The sequence below is a fragment of the Lutjanus erythropterus genome, chromosome 22 (genome assembly GCF_056507025.1).
Source record: "Lutjanus erythropterus isolate fLutEry1 chromosome 22, fLutEry1.hap2, whole genome shotgun sequence".
NCBI classification, from domain to species: domain Eukaryota; kingdom Metazoa; phylum Chordata; class Actinopteri; order Lutjaniformes; family Lutjanidae; genus Lutjanus; species Lutjanus erythropterus.
Genome location: NC_139338.1, coordinates 18,541,946 through 18,561,777, shown reverse-complemented (window position 1 = coordinate 18,561,777; position 19,832 = coordinate 18,541,946). Strand labels below are relative to the sequence as shown.

The 19,832-nt window shown below is 41.0% G+C and overlaps 2 protein-coding genes and 1 long non-coding RNA gene across 7 annotated transcripts in view; 2 read left to right on the top strand and 1 right to left on the bottom strand.

Moving 5' to 3' along the window:
- Positions 1-10,124, top strand: part of atp2b1a (ATPase plasma membrane Ca2+ transporting 1a) — a 54,399-nt gene extending 44,275 nt beyond the window's left edge. For 2 of the 5 annotated variants that reach the window (XM_084710573.1, XM_084710575.1), the window contains exons 18-22: positions 805-1,016; positions 1,185-1,292; positions 2,730-2,918; positions 3,537-3,626; positions 6,861-10,124. In XM_084710573.1, coding sequence (XP_084566699.1) covers positions 805-1,016; positions 1,185-1,292; positions 2,730-2,918; positions 3,537-3,626; positions 6,861-7,271 — 1,010 coding nt within the window. In that variant the 3' untranslated portion in view covers positions 7,272-10,124. Of the gene's footprint in view, positions 1-804; positions 1,017-1,184; positions 1,293-2,729; positions 2,919-3,536; positions 3,718-5,471; positions 5,528-6,860 lie in introns of all 5 variants that reach the window. The other 3 variants (XM_084710577.1, XM_084710578.1, XM_084710576.1) reach the window with 3 other exon arrangements.
- Positions 1-12,987, bottom strand: part of LOC146306844 (uncharacterized) — a 26,706-nt gene extending 13,719 nt beyond the window's left edge. Inside the window, exon 1 of the long non-coding RNA XR_014768951.1 lies at positions 12,894-12,987. This is a non-coding gene — a long non-coding RNA (uncharacterized LOC146306844). The remainder of the gene's footprint in view (positions 1-12,893) is intronic.
- mest (mesoderm specific transcript) lies at positions 12,974-19,832 on the top strand. Its single transcript, XM_084710579.1, has 12 exons — positions 12,974-13,109; positions 13,452-13,642; positions 13,974-14,053; positions 14,165-14,242; positions 14,381-14,517; positions 14,639-14,697; positions 15,631-15,671; positions 15,787-15,857; positions 15,943-16,044; positions 16,142-16,218; positions 16,812-16,875; positions 19,243-19,832. Exons 2-12 carry the CDS (start codon positions 13,489-13,491, stop codon positions 19,358-19,360), a joined length of 981 nt encoding a protein of 326 aa, XP_084566705.1. The 5' UTR covers positions 12,974-13,109; positions 13,452-13,488; the 3' UTR covers positions 19,361-19,832.

The window sequence follows — 19,832 nt, the reverse complement described above, 5'->3', positions numbered from 1 at the left end:
GGAAATTCTTTCTCATTCTTTCTTGACATACAACTTAAAGTGCTCAACAATCTGGGTTCCCATTGTCCTATTTTTTTTGTTACATAATGCATTGCACATTTTCAATGGGAGACAAATCTGGACTGCAAGCACGCCGGTCTAGTACCTGAACTAGTGCCTACATCATTAGATAGCCATGCTGCTGTAACACATGCCGAATGAATCTGATGTGGCTCATGCTCATGTAAATAATCTGTTATATTTCAGATCTTTATCCGATAATTAATTGATTAAATTTTACTTGCTGACCAAATTCTTAATGACCATTTATTTGATATTGATTGATAGTTATCATCCCTAACAGTTACCCATGATGCCACTAACACACCCCCACACCATCACAGATCACTGGCTTTTTAACTGGTAACAATCTGGTTGTTCTTTGCCCCTTTTTAGCCAAAGTACAAAATGTCCCCGATTTCCATTTTCTTGATTTCTTTTGTTGCCACTTTTGTTTTTGTTGCCCCATTTTTTCAGAACATGTTGCAGGCATCAAAATCAAAATCAGTGTATGTCTACAAAAAACAAAGTATCAGTTTGAACATTAAATATATTGTCTTTGTGCGTTTTCAACTGAACAGAGATTGAAAAGGATTTGCACATCATTGAATTCCATTTTTATTGAATTCCATTTTTATTTTCATTTTTCACAGTATCCCAACTTTCTTGGAATTGGGATTTGTATATAGCCAGTGGACTTTTTGTGTTTATCAAGGATAAATCCATCCAATTATTTTAACAAATTTGCTCCGACTGCTCCTGCAGGAGAGAAATTATTTGACATTGACAGCGGCAGGAATGCACCCCTCCACGCCCCGCCTTCTGAACACTACACTATCGTCTTCAACACCTTTGTAATGATGCAGCTTTTCAACGAGATCAACGCCCGCAAGATCCACGGTGAAAGGAATGTCTTTGAAGGCATCTTCAACAACCTTATCTTCTGTAGTATTGTCTTTGGTACCTTCATCATCCAGGTAAAGTAGACTGGAGGCTCTGCGGCTAACTTGTTGGGTTTTTGTGAATATATTTGGTGACTCATACATGAAAAAACATGATAATTCCACAACACTTGCAAAGCTGCAAATGTTAAATCTAAAAGTTTGCTCTCTAATTTATTCCGCCTCTTCTTCCTGCTGTTCCAGATTGTCATAGTGCAGTTTGGAGGGAAGCCGTTCAGCTGCGTGGCTCTGACCATCGACCAGTGGCTATGGTGCACTTTCTTAGGCTTCGGCTCTCTACTATGGGGACAGGTATGATATGACTATACAGCTGAGCTTCACCTTCAGTCGGCCTGATAGAAAAACATGGTGGGACACTGCCCCCCGGTGTTGAAGTTGGCTCAGTGGGTGTTAAATGATGGCAAAGTGGTGGAACAGCACAGTATGTTCCATTGCTGTGAAGAGATGGGTAAACTCCCACACTCAAAATGAATATTAAATCAAATTTGAGCAAAGCAGATGGTGTAGTTACAATGTTATTTATTTGAATTTTAAGCTATTTTTTAATTTATTTTACTTTGTATAATCATCCCATCTTAGCATTGATTTCTGTGGAGTATATTATTTGAGTTTGATGCTATTGGTAGTTAAAAACAATCGTCTGTCTGTAGTTTTTCACAGTGAGAGATTAAGGGTTCCTCACCACTGCTGCTGACAAAGGCAGAGAGTCATAATGAATGTTTGATGTAATGCTTGTTTGCTCTCACTGCCCACACTCATCCTACAGAGCAGCGCACATTCATTATCCACTCTCATCAGTTCAAAAAGAACGACATCACCAACCTTCTCTGACAAGTCACAAGTAAACAGGGCTGCTCTGAGTGCTTGGAAGTTCAAAGAGTTGTAGAGCTGAGAGGGTGGCTGTGTTGTAGAAGGACCAAGATTAGTGGTTCCAAACCAGAGATTGTTCCCAAAGAAAGGTCTCTTTGTTAACCAAGGTGCAGGCTTTAGGAGCAGAGCTGGACTCTGAGTGCTGAGGTGTTGCTGTCCTCTCCTTTTAAATAAGATGGTATGAATGCAACCAAAAGTTATCAGTTAAGTGTAATGCGACTGTACTCTCTGCAACAAGCAAGTCAAGATTATGTTGCTAATTGTCTGTTTCTTGTTTAAAATGAGTCATATTTTAGTGCAAACTGTAAAACAAAGCAGTGTTGCTCAAATATGATCAAGATTCTGATACTGCATTACCCACTTCTCACCTAAAGTGTTTTCAGAAACATATTTAGGCATACTATGCAGCTGTAATATGAGGAACTTATTCGCCAGGCCACCATGTTGAAAACAGACACGGTAAAGGCAGAGCGAGACTCACATGCAGTAACATGCATGTGCGGTCAGACCAGATAAACAGAGAAGCTTGCATTACAACACACACAAAGGGAATGTGACTCCTCCATATCTTTATATTGCAAGTAGTTGTTTCCTGACATCTAGTGAAGCTGAAATTGTATATTGCACCTTTAATGACTCCATTCAGATTGACTGTGGGATGGACTCTGAGAGCACACTGAGCAAACCAGATGACGTCAAACTGACTGTCTCACCTTTCTCAGGGTGGCTAATTTTCAGGGTCAGTGGCTGCTTAATGCTTGTTCTGCCTTGAAATGAAATGTCACTTCACCGCTCAGAGCAGGAGTATAACATTACATCAGCGTCAGCGCCGCTCATGTAAATCCTCATGTCCTCCAGGTAATCTCCTCAATACCCACCAGCCGCTTAAAATTCTTGAAAACGGCCGGCCACGGCACCCAGAAGGAGGAGATACCGGATGAGGAGCTGGAGGAGCTGGAGGACATGGACGAGATCGACCACGCCGAGCGGGAGCTCCGCCGTGGCCAGATCCTCTGGTTCCGAGGCCTCAATCGCATCCAGACTCAGGTAACGACCCGCAGACCCTCACGTGTACCACCGAACACACTGCACCCGACATCACCAAGGGAATCAAAAGCCATAAACCCTTTAACTCTCTATTGCTCCTCCAGCTTAAAAATCTGTTTTGTTCTTTCTCTCGGCACTCTTAAAGAATGGCTTGTGCCCTAAAAACTAAAGCCCTTCCCTCTAATTTTTCTGTTCTCTGCTTCTAAGCTAAAGCGGGTTCCTATGCCTATTTTCTGACTCGGTCTGAATCGACCTGCTAAAACGCGACTAGTTTGAAGGTACTGATGAGAAGCAAGTGAATTGGACTGAATGGCTAGAACAGCTGAATGTTCAAAGAGTATTTGGCATGGCTAATAGCTGGAAATATGGAAGGATTCTGCAGAGAAAAGAGTGAAAGTGAGGTCAGATTTTGGAGTCGATCAGTGCCTTTAAACCCAATCTTCCCTTTTTTCTTCTCTCTTTTAACTACAATGCCTAAATCCAATTTCCAAGTGATTTTTCTATGGTTACTGGTGCCTTTTCTTTATTTTTTCTCTCTTTTCTCTCTCCTCTGGCTGTGTTGTGTTTTATTTCCTCTGGGCTTTTTTTTCTCCTGTCACGCTGTCTGATTCTTTGCAGATGGATGTAGTGAGTGCGTTCCAGAGTGGAACTTCCTTTCAGGGGGCTCTAAGGCGGCAGGCCTCCAACTCCAGCCAACAACAGCACGATGTAACCAATGTTTCTAGCCCTACACATGTAGCCTTTTCTACTACTACCACTACTGCCACTGCCGCCAACACCGCTTCTGCCACTGTGGGGTGTGAGTGCGTGTTCTCCTCTAGTGCATGACGACTTTTTTTATTTCTTCTGTTCTTCTAACATCTTCCTCCTCCACTCTTCTTCTCACCTAACGTTGACACTTTTACTCTCTCATGCTTCCTCCTAATGTCCCCCCACCCCTGTTTTTCTTCAAAAAACGACCAAAAATACCACATCTTCCATATTGCTTCGATAACACTGCTGTATATATATGTACCCTGTAACCAGGTCGCTTCTAGTGTCGAGGTGTTTTTCTCTGTGTCATCATGTTTTCTGTTCTGCTTCTGCTTTGGTCTCACAAATGGAAAGGTTGTACTCTTACCTGGGTGGGTGGGGGATGATGTGTATTTCCGATTATGACCAAATTTGAATTTTGCATTGATTGACAGTGACCAGGTTTGTCTGCAGCTGCCTCAGTCTGCTCTGTGCCCCTGTAGCACCCATGGGTCTGTGTCGCAGCTCTCTAGTCCCTAGTCGGGTAAATGTTTTGAGTATACGCCCATGATCACGGTCTAAAACAAATAGAGACAAACCATGACATGGACCTCCTGTGAGGACAAATGGATCTGAGTGTCAGTGGATGTGTTGTCAGTCGGTGGCGAAATAATGACCTTTTCTTCTCCAGCTGCGGCTGTTTTCTGGGAGTCTGTTAAAGAGAGAGTTCAGATTATTTGAAGTGGGGGCTGTTTGAAGTTGTCGGTGTATTAGCTACAGTAGATGGTGGTCAGCACACCCCCAATTTGAAGCAGCAGAGAGGACCCACCAGCACAGTAGCTAAGCTAAGTTTCTCCAAATCCTTGTTTAAATTTTTCAGTTTTTCTTTTTGTATGATGGCTGTGCTATTCTATTGGTTTTATTGACTATTGAATCTTGATTTGTAAATATCAGCAGATCACTGGTTTTATGCCCTGTCAACTGTTACATTTTCAAATTCTTCAGCAAAAGGATAGTATAGCCTATAAGTGTAGCATAACAGCCAGTAAGATATGCTGTGTCTGACATTTTGACATACATAACCGGTCCACATCTGCTTTTCTTGGGGGTGTACCGACCTGCATCTACTGTAGACAATACACAGACTATCGCTGAATACGCTATACGACTCCCACTTCAAGTAATCCGAACTATCCCTTTAAGAGAGTGGGTGGCAAAGGAGATGCTCCAATAGCAGCCTATAGTGGAAGAGCAGCTGCAGCTGATATGACAGTTTGTTGGTGAGTTTCAAAAGGTCTGACAGCCTTGACAGTCACGCCAATCGTCCATTCAGTGTGGAAGATCACAACACCGACAGCAGATCATTTGACGATGGTATTCCCTCTTACAAGACTCTGTTGTGGCTCTTTAACAACGACCTTTTCTCTTCCAGATATTCCCAGGCGGACGCACTCTGACCAGCAGTGGATTTTAAATGTCTAACAGATGTCAAAAGAAAAAAGCTTAATGGAATTGTGCGCTTGAATGTAAACATGTGGGACTTTCCCAGACACATTAACAGCAGATGCAATGTTCTTCCTTGTCATGTTGACAAATTATGCAATGTCCGTCTCAGGTGGGACTCCTTTAAGTCTCTCGGACGTGACATTTATGACCCAGCGGGTGCTTCCTCTCTAAACTCTGAACTTTTCTTTCAGGTGCTCTTGGGGAGGAGCCTTTTCTTTCTATGTCAATATTTGTTTGTTGGCAGAATGTGTCCACCTGGCAATGTGTTGCCTGAACAGAATGAATCCCACTGACTCCCCACGTATTCTCCTTTAGATTCTGTGAAATGTGTCATGGGCTATACTCAAAGGTTTACTACCATTGAACACAAGGTAGCGCCGCGCTCTGCATGGGTTCAAAGTCTCTGGTCTCGTTTGTGAGTTTTTTCTCTTTGTGCTGTTTTTGACATGTATACCAGCTTGTAGACATGCTTGGCTGCCGCAGCTTTTTTGTTTTGACTCCACAAACATAAGCTAAAACTGACCACCCCTTTCTGTCTGTCTTTCTTTCTGTCTCTGCTCCTCTGTCTCGTTCTTCCTGTCCTGTCTTTTCTCTCTCCTCACTCTTTCCTAAGCATGTCCAACAACAGTAAACTCTTGTGTCCAGCCTCTGTCCTTTTTGGATGTGTTCTTGTCTAAAAGAACAACATTCCTCGTGTCTCTTGGTTTTCTTTCTGCATTTTGATTAATCAGACACAGGCCTCTACCAAGTGTTTTTGTGAAATACTACTACTGTACTCACAAAAAAAACAAAAAAACAACATACATTGCATCAGATTTGACTCGACTGGTTTGTACCCCTCCCAAAACATAAGTGGATTCTGGAAGTTACAACATGAATATTAAGAATAGTTTTGTCAGGTTTGTCTCTACTGGATGTAAGTTCTCTATCTCTCAGAAACACTTTTATTTTAACCAACACTGCGATCTGAACTGGCTCTTTAAAGGCTTTATTTATGGCTCAGGTCACACTTTTACTTGTAGGCATTAGCATGAGAAACAGGAAGTGATACAGAAACAGAAGTGAAGAATATTAGCTGCCCCTGTGTACACTTTGAAAGGGACTGTTTGGATTATTTGAAGTGGGGTTGTATGAGGTACTTAGCGATAGTCAGTGTATTTACCTTCTGTATATGGTGGTCTGCATGCCTCCAGTTTGGAGAAGTAGCAGAAGTCCTGGTGTAGGCAGCCAAGCAATGAACTGCTGTGGACAGGGTCAGCAGCACCCTGTCCACAGCAGTTCATTGCTTAGCTTCTGTGCTGGTTCTCCTCTCAGCTTCTCCAAACTGGATTCATGACGAGCACCGTTTACTGTAGATAATATACTGATTATGCATAAGTACCTCATACAACCTGGCTTCTAATACTATAAACTATCCCTTTAAGCCAGTATGAACGTTTGTGGTGGTTTTCAGGTTAACGTAGTCTAGACGATGGGTAAGGAAGTAACTTTACAACTCGACATAACGGCTCACCTGCACGTGTCTCTGAGAGTTTTCCCCTCACTGATAGATTTTTGCCCCTAAAACTCACCTACGATTGACCCAATAAAATCGTTTTTTATCTGTCGTCTTATCGAGGAGTTGAAATTCAAAATGCACACGTGTCATTACTGAATGTGACTAAATGTCTCTCCCGCTCCCTGTCCCTTCTTCCCTCCCTCCAGATCCGGGTGGTGAATGCATTCCGCAGCTCCATCTCCCTCTATGAGGGGCTGGAGAAGCCCGAGTCGCGAACATCCATCCACAACTTCATGACCCACCCTGAGTTCCGGATAGAGGACTCTGAGCCCCATATCCCCCTCATAGACGACACGGATGCGGAGGACGACGCCCCCACCAAGCGCAACTCCGCCAGCCCCCGCAACGCTACTCCCTCACCCACGCCGCCCTCACCCACGCCCATCACCACCACCACCACCATCCCCGCCCCCACCACCCCCGCCACCACGCCGGTCTCCCCCTCCCCAAACCAGAACAATAACGCCGTGGAGAGCAGTAACCACCTCCTCCCGGAGAAATCAGGAACCCCCTCGGCCCCGGGGAGCCCGCTACACAGCCTGGAGACCTCCCTTTGATCTGACCCCCGCCGCTGCTCCACACGTACACCACCACTTTTCTCTTTTCTGCCCGCCACCAAGGAGCTCCACAGACACGAAACGATGGAACACTTGTAGAGGAGAGCCGGAGGGGTGGAAGGAGGGCGGAGTCTTGTGTGAGCTTGGCTTGGGCTGGACTTAAAGAACAGCAAACATTCAGAGGAATGTACGGCTTGGTGTGGATGCTTTGGTCTTCTTTCATTTTTGATTCTTATTAATCCCCCGCTGCAACACGAGGACTCTGTCTCCACCCCTCCCTCCTTGGTAACTCATTTTTCTCGGTAAACAAGGGGTGATTATAAACTCAGATTGAAAGTGACCTGTTTTTATTATTCTATTGTTATTATTATTATTATTATTATTATTTTAATTGAGAAGGGGAGGTGCTCCTCCTGGCTTGAAGATCGTCTGTAAGAATTCTGAAAGAACCTTTTAGCTTCTCTTTTATCTGAATGGTGTTGTATATTTATCTCTTTGGCCCTTTTTGCTCATTCAAAACTTATTTCTGCTCCATTGGCTGTTAATATTTTGAGTTATTTATGTTTTTGGAGAAAAAAGCAGGTCTGTTTACAAAGTTTGTAGATACTTTTTTTTCTGTTTGTAGGCAAAAGAGCTTCCTGATGTATGATGCAGAAAACTGGGACAGAATAAAAAATGAATGAGAGGATTATTTCAGATACTGCTGTATTTTCAGGAAAAAAGGGGTGTTTCTATTGAAACTTAACTATTTTTGCCTGCAAGTTTTATTTGTTATATATTTGTAGATAAATGTAGAACCTTCTAGCCAAACCGATAAACACTAAGGCTTGTATAGAAAAAGAGGTCCACAGGGCGAGGTGTTTTTTTTTTTTCACAGGAGATGGGGGACGGGGCCTCTGTCCACTAACATCGCTATAAATATTTACTTCTTCCATTTCTTCGATAGTTTTCATGTGCACAAAACCTTCTGGAGTTCTGGATTCTCTTTTCATTCATTATGTTGTGTTCAAGGATTTCCACATGTTGAAAGGTTCACTCATTAATTAAAGGGAGTTACGTAGATAATATGGGCCCGTATTTAGCAAGCATCTCAGGACGACAGCTAGAAATACAAAGTCTTACCTCAGAGTTGGACGTGAGGTCCTTACGAAGCCTCCTGCAGTCACTTTCAGCGGGAAGTAGGAGTTCTTATTTTAGATTTTTTGTGGTTTTGGACCATAAAATAAAAACATGTTCTTATAGTTAATATTAGTTACATTCAAATCTAGATTACTTTGATGTCGGAAAAAGAAGATAGCAAGTTCATTTCAGGCTAAAAACTTGTTTTTGCCAAAACTCACAGATCACTAAAATGACTTACAGCTTCTTTGACAACCACTTGAGTTCAAACTAGAGCTTTTAGTCAGTTTATTTTCCAATAATTAGTTCATCTAGACAAAAACGTGAATGTGCCTTGGCTACAATAACAATTTAGACGATGCTTCATCCCATCATTTGCCACCTCCTACACTCCTACAACTAAACGTAGGACCAAACAAGCCTCATTCTGATCATCCTGGGCCAGTTTTGACTGCGTTTCTCTCCCTGGATGCTTGATAAATATGGACCCTGGTCATCATTTTGTAAAAAGAAAACTTTAAAAAAAAATGGTGCATTTAATTTAATTTTGTTTTTCTCAGCAAACATTACCCCCCTGCCAATGTACAATATGGACATTTGTTTACTCAGGCATAGAAAAAGTATTTAATTTAAAAGGAATCTATAAAGAAAGAACCTTTTAACTTCAGACTTTGTGTATTTAGGTAGTAAATCATCGTCTTGGTTAAAAAAAAAAAAAAGCAAGTGAATTATTTTCATATTTCATGCAATCTTTAAGATCACGCCTTAGGAAAAACTTAATTTTACTCCTCCGAGTTCTGGTTTGTTGACATTTTAAAAATCAAAAACAGAAAGGGGGAAAGGCTTATTATTTTTGTTTAACCCTGTCCATAAGACTCCTCCTTTCACCATGAATAAATGTTGCTGCATTTGATTTGTTTGTAAGATATTTTTGACACCTGTTGTACTGGAAACGCTAAAGAATTGGACATGTGCATTTTTCAAGAATAAAGACTTAGGCATACACTGGTATCTATCTGCACAGGGTACTTTATTTCATAGCGTTCCTTGGGGAAATTTTGATACAAATCATGATAAAAAAAATGTACCTTTGTATTTTTATGACGATACTGATGATACCTTTCATCGTACTAAACTCAATTTTGGATGATTTGACACCAATCACGTTATATGGGGAGAGTTTTGGCCACTAAAATGTGTGTTGTTCTGGAATATTTCATCTCAGGGTGCAAATGGTGTGAAAGAGAACAGGCCTCTTTTAGTTTTACCACACTTAATTCAATGTTTGGGACGGTGCTTGTCAACCACACACGGGATGACCCGGGCAGCAGGCTGCAGATTCTTCCTGCAGCCTTCTGGCCGTCTTCACCTGAAGGGCCGTGGACAGGGGACAGGAAGTGGAGATGTTAAATCACAACTGAGGAAATAGTCTACTTTCCTTGTTTTACAGATGACAAAATAGCAGCTCGGATCGCATTCAAAGTGAGAAATTTGAAAAAGACAAGCGGAATCCACATGAGGAGTTTGTTCTGTAGCTTCTTCCTGTAACGGGAATGAATGTTTTTCCATCTGTTTTATGGATTATTATTTTTTTATCTTTTAACATTTGGAAATAAAAGTACTTCATGTCTGTTTATCTTGAGCATTTTAAATGGATATCGTGATTGGATTTACATTTGAAACTTGTCGAGTAATGTGTATGGTTTTTAAAAATAAAAAATGTATTTAGCCTAACTGCAGGGCCATGTTTTTCATTTACCGAGCAGAATTTATTATGGGATGGAGTTGCACATTCAAATGCGGACGCTGCAGAGCGGAGACGCGTGTTTCTGCAGTGAAAGGAAGTAAACATGTCGAAGAAAATCACAAAGAAAGCTGCTTTTCTGCATAACTGTGCAATTAGCACATGTAGATTATAGCTAATAAACATAGTAGCCAAATCAGTTACATATGGTGTTAAACACTAAGAATAGGCTACACTGGAAAATATATGTACTAACAGTTGTTTTACCTTAATTATAAATTAAGAAGTGAGGCTTTTTTTTCAGATTCATGTCCAGACATTATCTAGAAAATGCCTGAAATTATCTAATTTCTTATGGCTTTTAAATTCAGATCTGTGTGTCTGTCTGTCTGACTGATCGTACTACTTTGTTTTCATATGTGGACAGAAACACCTCGCAGCTATTTATCTGCAGTGGTGGACAGTAGTGAAGTACATTTACTTGAGTGCTGTACTTAAGTACATTTTTTGAGTATCTGTACTTTACTTGAGTATTTGTTTTTTTGGAAACTTACTACTTTCACTCCACTACATTTCAAAGACAAATATTGTACTTTTGACTCCACTACATTTCTAGGAAGGTTACTTTTTGACTAAGCACAGCTTTGAAGTCAGCTGTTGCTGTTTTTTCTTGTCTAAAATATAATTGGTCACATGCTGTGTTCCTCACAAAAGGAAACCAATCACAGTAGCGCCTCTCAAATTGGACAGATGTAAAAAGAAGGAAATGTGTCCAGGCGCACTAACAAGCACAAGCAAGCTCTCCCTCTGTCATCCAAACAATAAGCGGTAATGGTGACGGCAGGAGAAAGACACAATTAAATCTCAAGATGTTATTATAATTATTCATTATTCCAGGTAGCTTTTAAAGTTGGATTGTTTTTATCGAGGTGAAAAATACCACATTCATGTATATATACTGCCTCTGAAGACAGAAAGAAATCTCAGTTATTTAACAGACTTGGAGAAATCCTTACAGTTAGCTTCAATCTAATTTTATGCAGTGGTTCTACAAGCAGGTCAGTGCATCATTCGATGGTTTCAGAGTTACAAGCTTCTGTAAATGCATCATGAAAACAATACAGCATGGATTGATATTAGAAAATGTACTTTGTAATTTGTACTTTTGAATACTTAAGTATTTTTAAAAGCAAGAACTCTAGTACTTTAACTCAAGTAAAATTTTGACTGAGCAACTTTCACTTGTAGTTGAGTAATATTTGATCAGGAGTATCTGTACTTTGACTCAAGTACTGGGGTTGAGTACTTTGTCCACTGCTGTTTATCTGTCATCCCATCCAACATGGAGAAAAATATGTATTTAAAAAATTCTGTGCGCAACTATGGACTAATATATGAATTTTACATCCTAAGCATCACATGCAAATCATTTGTGTTCAACGTGCTATAAGCAAACCCAGACTGCATCAAACCATAAATACTGCAGATATATTTAGGGTATTTAATTTCTCGATAATTTGAGTGTTTGGTCTCCAAAACTCCAGAAAAGAGTGAATGAAAGATAAGGTGGCATCGTCAAATTACTTGTTCTGGCCAACCTACAATAAATTGAATTACCTTCCTCGTTTTTGACAAACAGAAGAAAATATTTCTTCCAACTGGAAACAGTTAAAAGCTCTGAAAATATTTTTTCTGTTACATGAAAACAATTTTCTGTCAAAGTATATATAGTATTTCTGTAATTTGTTTGTTTTTGCTTTCCTAACAGAACGTCCTGGTTAGAAGCGAAAAGAGAAAAGGTGAGGTCAGGTACCTCCATGCACAGGTTTTTAGGATTTTTTAGATTAGTTTAATTACATGGCTTTACTTCTGTACAGCAGACTGTTGTTATGGTCACTGTTCTGATCATAGACTCTGGAGAGGCAATAAAATCATTTTTAAATCCATAAAATCATTTTGAATTTAAAATATTTTGGGTCACACAGCAAGAAGGTCGTGAGTTCGATCCCCCGGCTCCCCGGCTGGATCAGGGCCTTTCTGTGCAGAGTCTGCATGTTCTCCTCATGTCCGCGTGGGTTCTCTCCGGGTTCTTCGGCTTCCTCCCACAGTCCAAAGACATGCACGCCAGGTTAACTGGTGACTCTAAATTGCCCGCAGGTGTGAATGTGAGTGTGAGTGGTTGTCTGTAGGTGTGTCAGCCCTGCGATGAACTAACGACTTGTCCAGGGTGAACCCCGCCCCTCGCCCAGTGTCAGCTGGGATAGACTCCAGCAGCGCGCGACCCTTACGGAATAAGCGGTGACAGAAAATGGATGGATGAATATATTATATTACATTTATTGATTTATTTGAGTTTTAGGATCAAACCATGATTGTGTTGTAGGTTTGTGTGATTGAAAGCACCTTAATCAAATTTTAAATAAAAAAAAAAAATCAGAGGATATTATTTTTTATTTATCTCCATCTGTTCTCCCAACTTCAATGGTTGTTATGAATATTTGACATTATACTGAAAAAACGTCTTTTTTATTTATACATAATAATTCGCTATAATCCAACAATTATCAAAATTATCGCCGATTAGTTTTCTTGTTATGTTCTAATTTCTAAATGTTCTTATGATTATAATTTATTTTCAGGTAAAATGCACATTATTTGAAGAGTATATGTCTTTGCACATCCAGACCAGCAGAGGGCAGTAGACGTCTCTCCGAGTCTCTGCCTTAAGCAAAGATTGATTATCAATAAAGATGACTCACTCTGTTTCTTCTTCTTGGCGAGTGACAACAAGCCCATCGAAATACGCTGCTCGGATCCTTCAGTCTGACCGTTTGGGGATCGTGGAAGTATGAACAGAGTGAGACGTCTTCACTTTTCTCCTCTCTGTGAACCGGCGTTCCTTTCCGCTCCACAGGAATGTACCTGGATCCTAAACACTGGGCGAAGGTCTACTAGGGACGAGTCACAACATTTCTGTAAGTAATATTGTTTTCTACAGCATGACCTCCATAAAATACACATAGCTAGCAAAAAAATCAGCGTAGCCGGGGATTAAAAGAGTTTAGCTTACGTGAGTTTTTGCCATTTCCCTGCAATCGACCATGTTTAGCTAATTGAACACTGAAGCCAGTCGTCTAACGTTATAGCGAGTTTTCTAAGCTGACGACAACACACACATTCATTTAAGTTATTATGTATGATACTATATTACTGTCTGGAGGCACAGATCGTCTCTGAAACACGCCTCCGTACCCGATCACTCACCTGCAGCGGTTGTGTTGCTCTGTCTGTTGTTGTTGTTGTCCATCATGTCCCAGAGGCAGGAATGAGACGTCCCCACCGCCCGAGCTCAACATGAGAGAGTGGTGGATCCATGTGGGTCTGACCTGCATCCCGCTGATAGCCGTCTACCTGCACATCCCGCCCCCCCGGCTGTCCCCCGCCCTGCAGAACTGGCACAACGCCGGGGAGGTGTTCCATTTCAGGGGCAGGGAGATCTTCTACAGAGGTGACACTCCCCGTAGGAGCGCATCGATAACTGATAATCACCTGCTTCTCATGGCCGATTATTTCATATATTTATTTCACACATTTTTATACATCAAAAAGAACATAACCTGTTGTATGTGCAACAGGTGGTAGCTCTTAAATCGATTATTAAATTAATTGGCAATTGCATTTATACATTATTTATCAGTTTGAGTAATTTTGTAAAGAAAAAAGGTCAAAGTTCTCTGACTGTTCTTCTTCTTGACTGATCTTCAACATCGACATAATCCCACATTATCAACCTAATCAATCATAACAGCAGCCCTGTGTCCTGTTTCTCCTCAAACCAGATTCCTACGGTGCTTTGGGGAGTTCCGATGTCGTCATTCTTCTTCACGGCTTCCCCACGTCCAGCTACGACTGGAATAAGGTGCCCGCTTGCACGCGCTCAGTAGCCGATCGACACACACACAGCTGAAACGTTTCAGGTCTGGTTTGGGACCTGCTCTTATGTGAACCAGGTGTGTTTTTCCCGTCACAGATCTGGGAGCCGCTCACTCAGCACTTCCATCGAGTCATCGCGCTGGACTTCCTGGGCTTTGGCTTCAGTGACAAACCAGTGAGTCGAACTTGTGCCTCTATACGTGTCCGCTATGATAATTTTGTTTATTTATTCATGTGTTTTTAAGTCTCCTGCATGATGCTCTGTTTCCTAACCGTCCCATAACTCATTCTGTCCTGTCTCTTACCGTCCCAGCGACCCCACAGATACTCCATCTTCGAGCAGGCCAGTGTGGTGGAGGCCCTGGTGGCTCACTTGGGTCTGAGCAACCAGAGACTGAATCTGATTTCCCACGACTATGGAGACACTGTGGCCCTGGAGCTGCTCTACAGGTCTGTGTGTGTGTCAGTGCGTTTATGCAAATTGTCAAAAAAAACGGAGTAAAATGATGAATTTGTAACCAGCCCTCTCTCCTCTCTGTGTCGCTGGTTCTCTGTCCTGCAACCAAACCAGGAGTGACCAGAATCGCACAGGTCACCTGACCTTTAACAGCCTGTGTCTGTCTAATGGAGGTACGTCAGCAGGAATTTTATCAGTGACACAGAAAAATATTTTTATATTCAATCATGAAACAAGATTTGCTTTAGAAAGCTTCTTTCACAACTTTGGTATTTTTGCAACCAATAATTCCCAGAACACAAAAGGAAGTCTTGAGATTGCGACTGTCCAAAAATGTTCAGTTTACAATAGTATGAAGATAAAAGCAGAAAATCATCACAATTTAAAGGTTAGATCCCGAAAGTGTTTGAGATTGTTTCTTATTAAATGACTGAAATAAACAGTGATTAAAAGTGTTGCCAATAATTGTCTTTTTGCTGGTAAATTAAAGGGTAACTTCAATATTTTTCACCATTTTACCACCATCTTCCATGTTTTTGTGTCTAAGTGACTAACACTGCTGGTGAAATTTGCAGCTGCAGCCAATAGATTCTGGTTTGTTTGCAAGAGCAATAAAACAGCTGTTTCTAGTTAAACAAAATGTATCTTACTTTTTTTTAAAAAGGTCTCTGTCTGTGCTGATCCTTTCCATAACGTTTAATTAAAATAACAATCTGATTGTCACATTTAGTTATTTAGACACAAAAATAGGTCCATGTTGAAAAATACCAAAGTTAATCCTTATTTTAGCAGCAAAAAATGATTATCACCAAGCCTCTAGATAACTGTTTCATTATAAAAGTCATTCATTAAGCAAAACATCACAAACATTTTCAGGGTTTTTCTAAATTATCAGGATTTTCTCCTTTCATCTTTTTGATATCATTATAAATTGAGCATCTTTGTTTTTTTTTTTAGACTGTTAGTCAGACAAAACAAACACTTCCTTTTGCATTCTGGGAATCATTAGTTGCAGCCTTACAGCAAAATATCTGATTTAGTAGTAAGATGTGATTGTACTCTGTTGTGGGAGTGACAGCCAGTGCTGACACTTGTATTTCCAACAGGATTATTCCCAGAAGCACATTACCCACGGCTGCTGCAGACAGTGAGTCACCTTTGTTTTCTCTTCGTCCTACGATTCAGCTCATGTGGAATTATGTAATGTGTGCGTAAGATTTCAAAAAGCTGAACTGGAATTTTGGTTGTTTTGTCTCCAAAAGCTTCTGAAGGACTCCAGTTTTCTGGCTCCAGTTCTGACACGTCTCACCAACTACATGATCTTCCAAATAGGGTGAGAGAAACCAGAGAACTGTTCCAGATTTGTAGGATTTGAACATGTGTTTCCACTGCTGATGTTGCTTTCTGTTAACTGGTAGGATTGGAGACGTGTTTGGTCCGTACACGCAGCCCACAGACGCCGAGTTCTGGGACATGTGGACGGGTTTACGCTACAACGACGGCAACTTAGTTTTGGACAGGTGTGTGTGTATGTGTGCTTTGTGTTTAATTATCTTTGCCGCAGCTCCTCTCTGCTCAGTGGCGTCTGACTTTGTTTTCTCCCTCTGTCTCTCTCAGCATCCTGCAGTACATCAACCAGAGATTTAAACACAGAGAGCGCTGGGTGGGCGCCCTGACGTCCACCTTCGTCCCACGTGAGTTCACAGTTGCATCAGACGTCGTGATGTGTGTGTTAATAAATCAGAGGGAGGGAGAAGCTCTTTGTGTGGGCCAAACACTTCCTTAAGGTGGTTTAACACAGCAGCCTCGGCCAGAGAACCGCTGATGCTAAGCTGCTTAGCCTGTGAGGAGAAGCCACGTAGTCCATCTGTGATTCTGAGCTGAGGAGGGGCGCGTGGAGGGAGTGTGTGTGTGTGTGTGTGTGTGTGTGTGTGTGTGTGTGTGTGTGTGTGTGTGTGCTACTGATACAGACCTCATGTCAAATACAGCAAAAAGGCTTTAGCCAGGGTTTCTGAGCTGGTTCTTCTCAATGATCGTATCACATTCGTACTTTATTTAATATGTGTCTTTGAAAAGCAACGAGGAGATTAAAAAAAGGAAAAATAGAAAAAGAAAATATATTTCTCTCTGGGGTTGGTAGAATTCGTTTCATTTCCAAAACTTTGTTTACCAGCATCTTCCAATTTTTGAAACGAGCCGCGCTCCTTTAAGGACCTCCCTTTTGTATCACTCCTCCATCTCTCAGCGCTCATCCCTCCATCTTCTCATCCCTCTCCTTGTCTTTCAGTGCACATGATCTACGGACCCTCGGACCCAGTCAACCCTCATCCCCAGTTCATCCGTCTTTACCAGTGAGTGACCCCCGCCTGTGATTCTTACACCCCGTTCAGATTATCTGTAATACAGCCGTTTCATTGCAGAGCTTCGTTCAGCTCACTGTGAATGAGGACAAATTGAAAGGAAAAGGGGAAACTGGTTGTTTTACAGATAATTTGAACTCTTCTTGTCCTTTCTGATGTTCTCTTTGATTTGAGCAACATGCAGTAGTATTGTTTGCCTTTGAAATTGTGATTTGATATCAGTAGGCACAAGAATAGTTGCAACAATTAATTGATTAGTTGTCAACTATTAATCACACAGTTATTTTGATAATAAATTTATCAGTTTGAGTCATTTTTAAAGAAAAATAAGTCAAAATTCTCTGATTCTGGCTTGTTAAATGTAAATACTTTGGAAAAAACAACGATTTTTAACATGAGTTTATGGCTTTTAACTTAAGTTGCATTTACAAATTATTATATTATAGAAATTGTAGCAAAATAGATTTTACATTGGGCTTTCTGTTATGTTTTTTTTTTTTTTTCCTTTTTGGTTGTCCTGCCTGTTCTCTGTCAAAGCTGACCTAAAACCTTAACTAAGTGTGAAGGAGGTGATGGCGTAGAGGTAAAGCAAAGGGCCAGTGTCCAAGAGAGTGTGGGTTCAAGTCCTGCTGAAGACGTGTGCTAAATATTTTCAAAAATAGGTGTTTTTTTTCCAAAAAAAGGAAAATTCCTCGATTTCACTCTACTTGCCCCTGCGCTTCCGCAGCCTTCCTTGTCTCCACCTCTTTCAGACTTCCCCACCGTCTTTCTTTCACTTTGGAATCTCGTTCGGTTGTTTTGTTTGCCGGGGTCATTTTCACAGGCGTTTCACCATCTTTCGTTACTTTCATGTAAGTTAGGAATCTCGTTCGTTTATTTTGTTTACTTCACTGACGTTTCACCATCTTTCGTTACTCTCATGTAAGTTGGAATCTCGTTCGTTTGTTTATTTTTGAGTCTCTCCTCAGAGACTCAACCCAGTCTCGAACCGGCCACTTCGCATGCACGGCGCGCATGTCTTTCCGCTCCGCCACCGTCTTTCACACTTGGTTTAGGTCTAGTTTGTTCTCATGAATGCAGCAGTAAACATGCATGTTGACAAACTGAGAAAAGTGATTTCCTGCTGGACTCAGTCTTGAACCAGCGACGTCACACGCGAGAGGCGTGCGTCTTTCCACTCCGCCACCGCCTTTCACACTTGGTTCAGCTTTAGTTTGTTCTCATGAATGCAGCAGTGAACATGCATGATGACAAACTGAGAAAAGTAGTTCCAGGCAGGATTTGAACCAGAAGTCTGCGGAGTTGTAGTCTGGTAGCATTTCCACCAGACTACAGATGAAACATGAAGAAAACTTCTGTTTGTCTTTCTTTTATAGAATCATGCACCTTAAGTTTTAATTAAGATTAGAGGCCACAGGCGGGAGTTGAACCAGCGGCCACTGGAAAAGACTAACAGCTTCCATACATGGGGCGGATGCTCTACCAACTGAGCTAAACAACCGTCTGAACTTAATTTTAAGATAGATGTGATAAAAGCTTCTGCTTGGATTGGAACCAGAAGCTTTTGGAAACATAAATCAGTGGCATTACTACAATAAAAGTGACAGCATATATGTAATACAAACTCCTTTAAATAAAGATATATTATATATATGGGTATGCAGCAAAACCCCCTGACTGGACTTGAACCGGGAGCATGATGATCCAGAGGCAACTGCTTAAACCACTACGCCACAAGGACAAGCCTAAACATCAGTGTCTCAATCATAGTCTTAATCTTTTGAGCCTTTTTTCTTCATCAAACTTCTTACTTTTAAAACAAAGTGTGTTTGTAATGATCCATAATTAGACAACTTGTAGTTTTTGTGTTCGGGTCAGGTTTCCCTTCAACAAGCTGAAATGTCGCCCAGTTTCTTTTATCTGGTTGGTTCAGCAGCAAGGAACGTACAGCCCAGTCTTAGAAAAGAGAACAGGCTTTTAACAGTCAAATTAAAGATGGATATGCAATAAAACCCCCTGGCTGGACTTGAACCAGGAGCATGATGATCCAGAGGCAACTGCTTAAACCACTACACCACAAGGACAAGCCTAAACATCAGTGTCTCAATCATAGTCTTAATCTTTTGTGCCTTTTTTCTCATCAAACTTCCTACTTTTAAAACAAAGTGTGTTTGTAATGATCCATAATTAGACAACTTGTAACAAAAATGACACGTTTATGTCTGTTATCTTTTTTTCTGGTTGGTTCAGCCCAGTCTAAGAAAAGAGGCTTTTAACTGTCTAAGAAAGAATTGCACTGCATCTGAAAATCAACGTTTTCTCTCAACCTGAATCTCAAATATGCCTCTCATTCTTCAGGCAGCTGGTCCAGAGGTCGACCGTCACAATCTTGGATGAACACATCAGTCACTACCCTCAGCTGGAAGATCCCACCGGCTTCCTCAACGCATACTTCAACTTTATTCACTCTTTCTGAAGAGAAACCAAACGCAGCACCTGTGTTTGTGTTGGAGAACCTGTGCAGCGCTTCAAAGTGATAGATGACCTTTCCTGATGATTGTAAGCTGCATCAGTTTAAGATTTAATTACAAGTGGAAGGGCTAATTTACCTGCATCAGCCCGTAAAATGTCAACAGCAGGCATTGGAAGACGTCAAATTTGAGCTAGAAACATGATTAATTGTACTTCTTAATGCAACCAATCTGACAGTGACAGTGTTATTTTATGAACCCTGAGAGGAAGCATGATCCTTAATGTTCGGTTGTGTGATTATTGAACTCATCTGTTGGACACCGTTTTGATTCCGTCCATTTTCTGTTGGTTGTTGAAATCAGCTGCACTTTGAATGACTTTTGATATGATTTTCTACATTTCTCTTGATGTCAATGAAAGAACTAATTGTCAACTTTTCTTCAAATAAAACTAGTTTTGTAAAAAAAAAAAAAAAA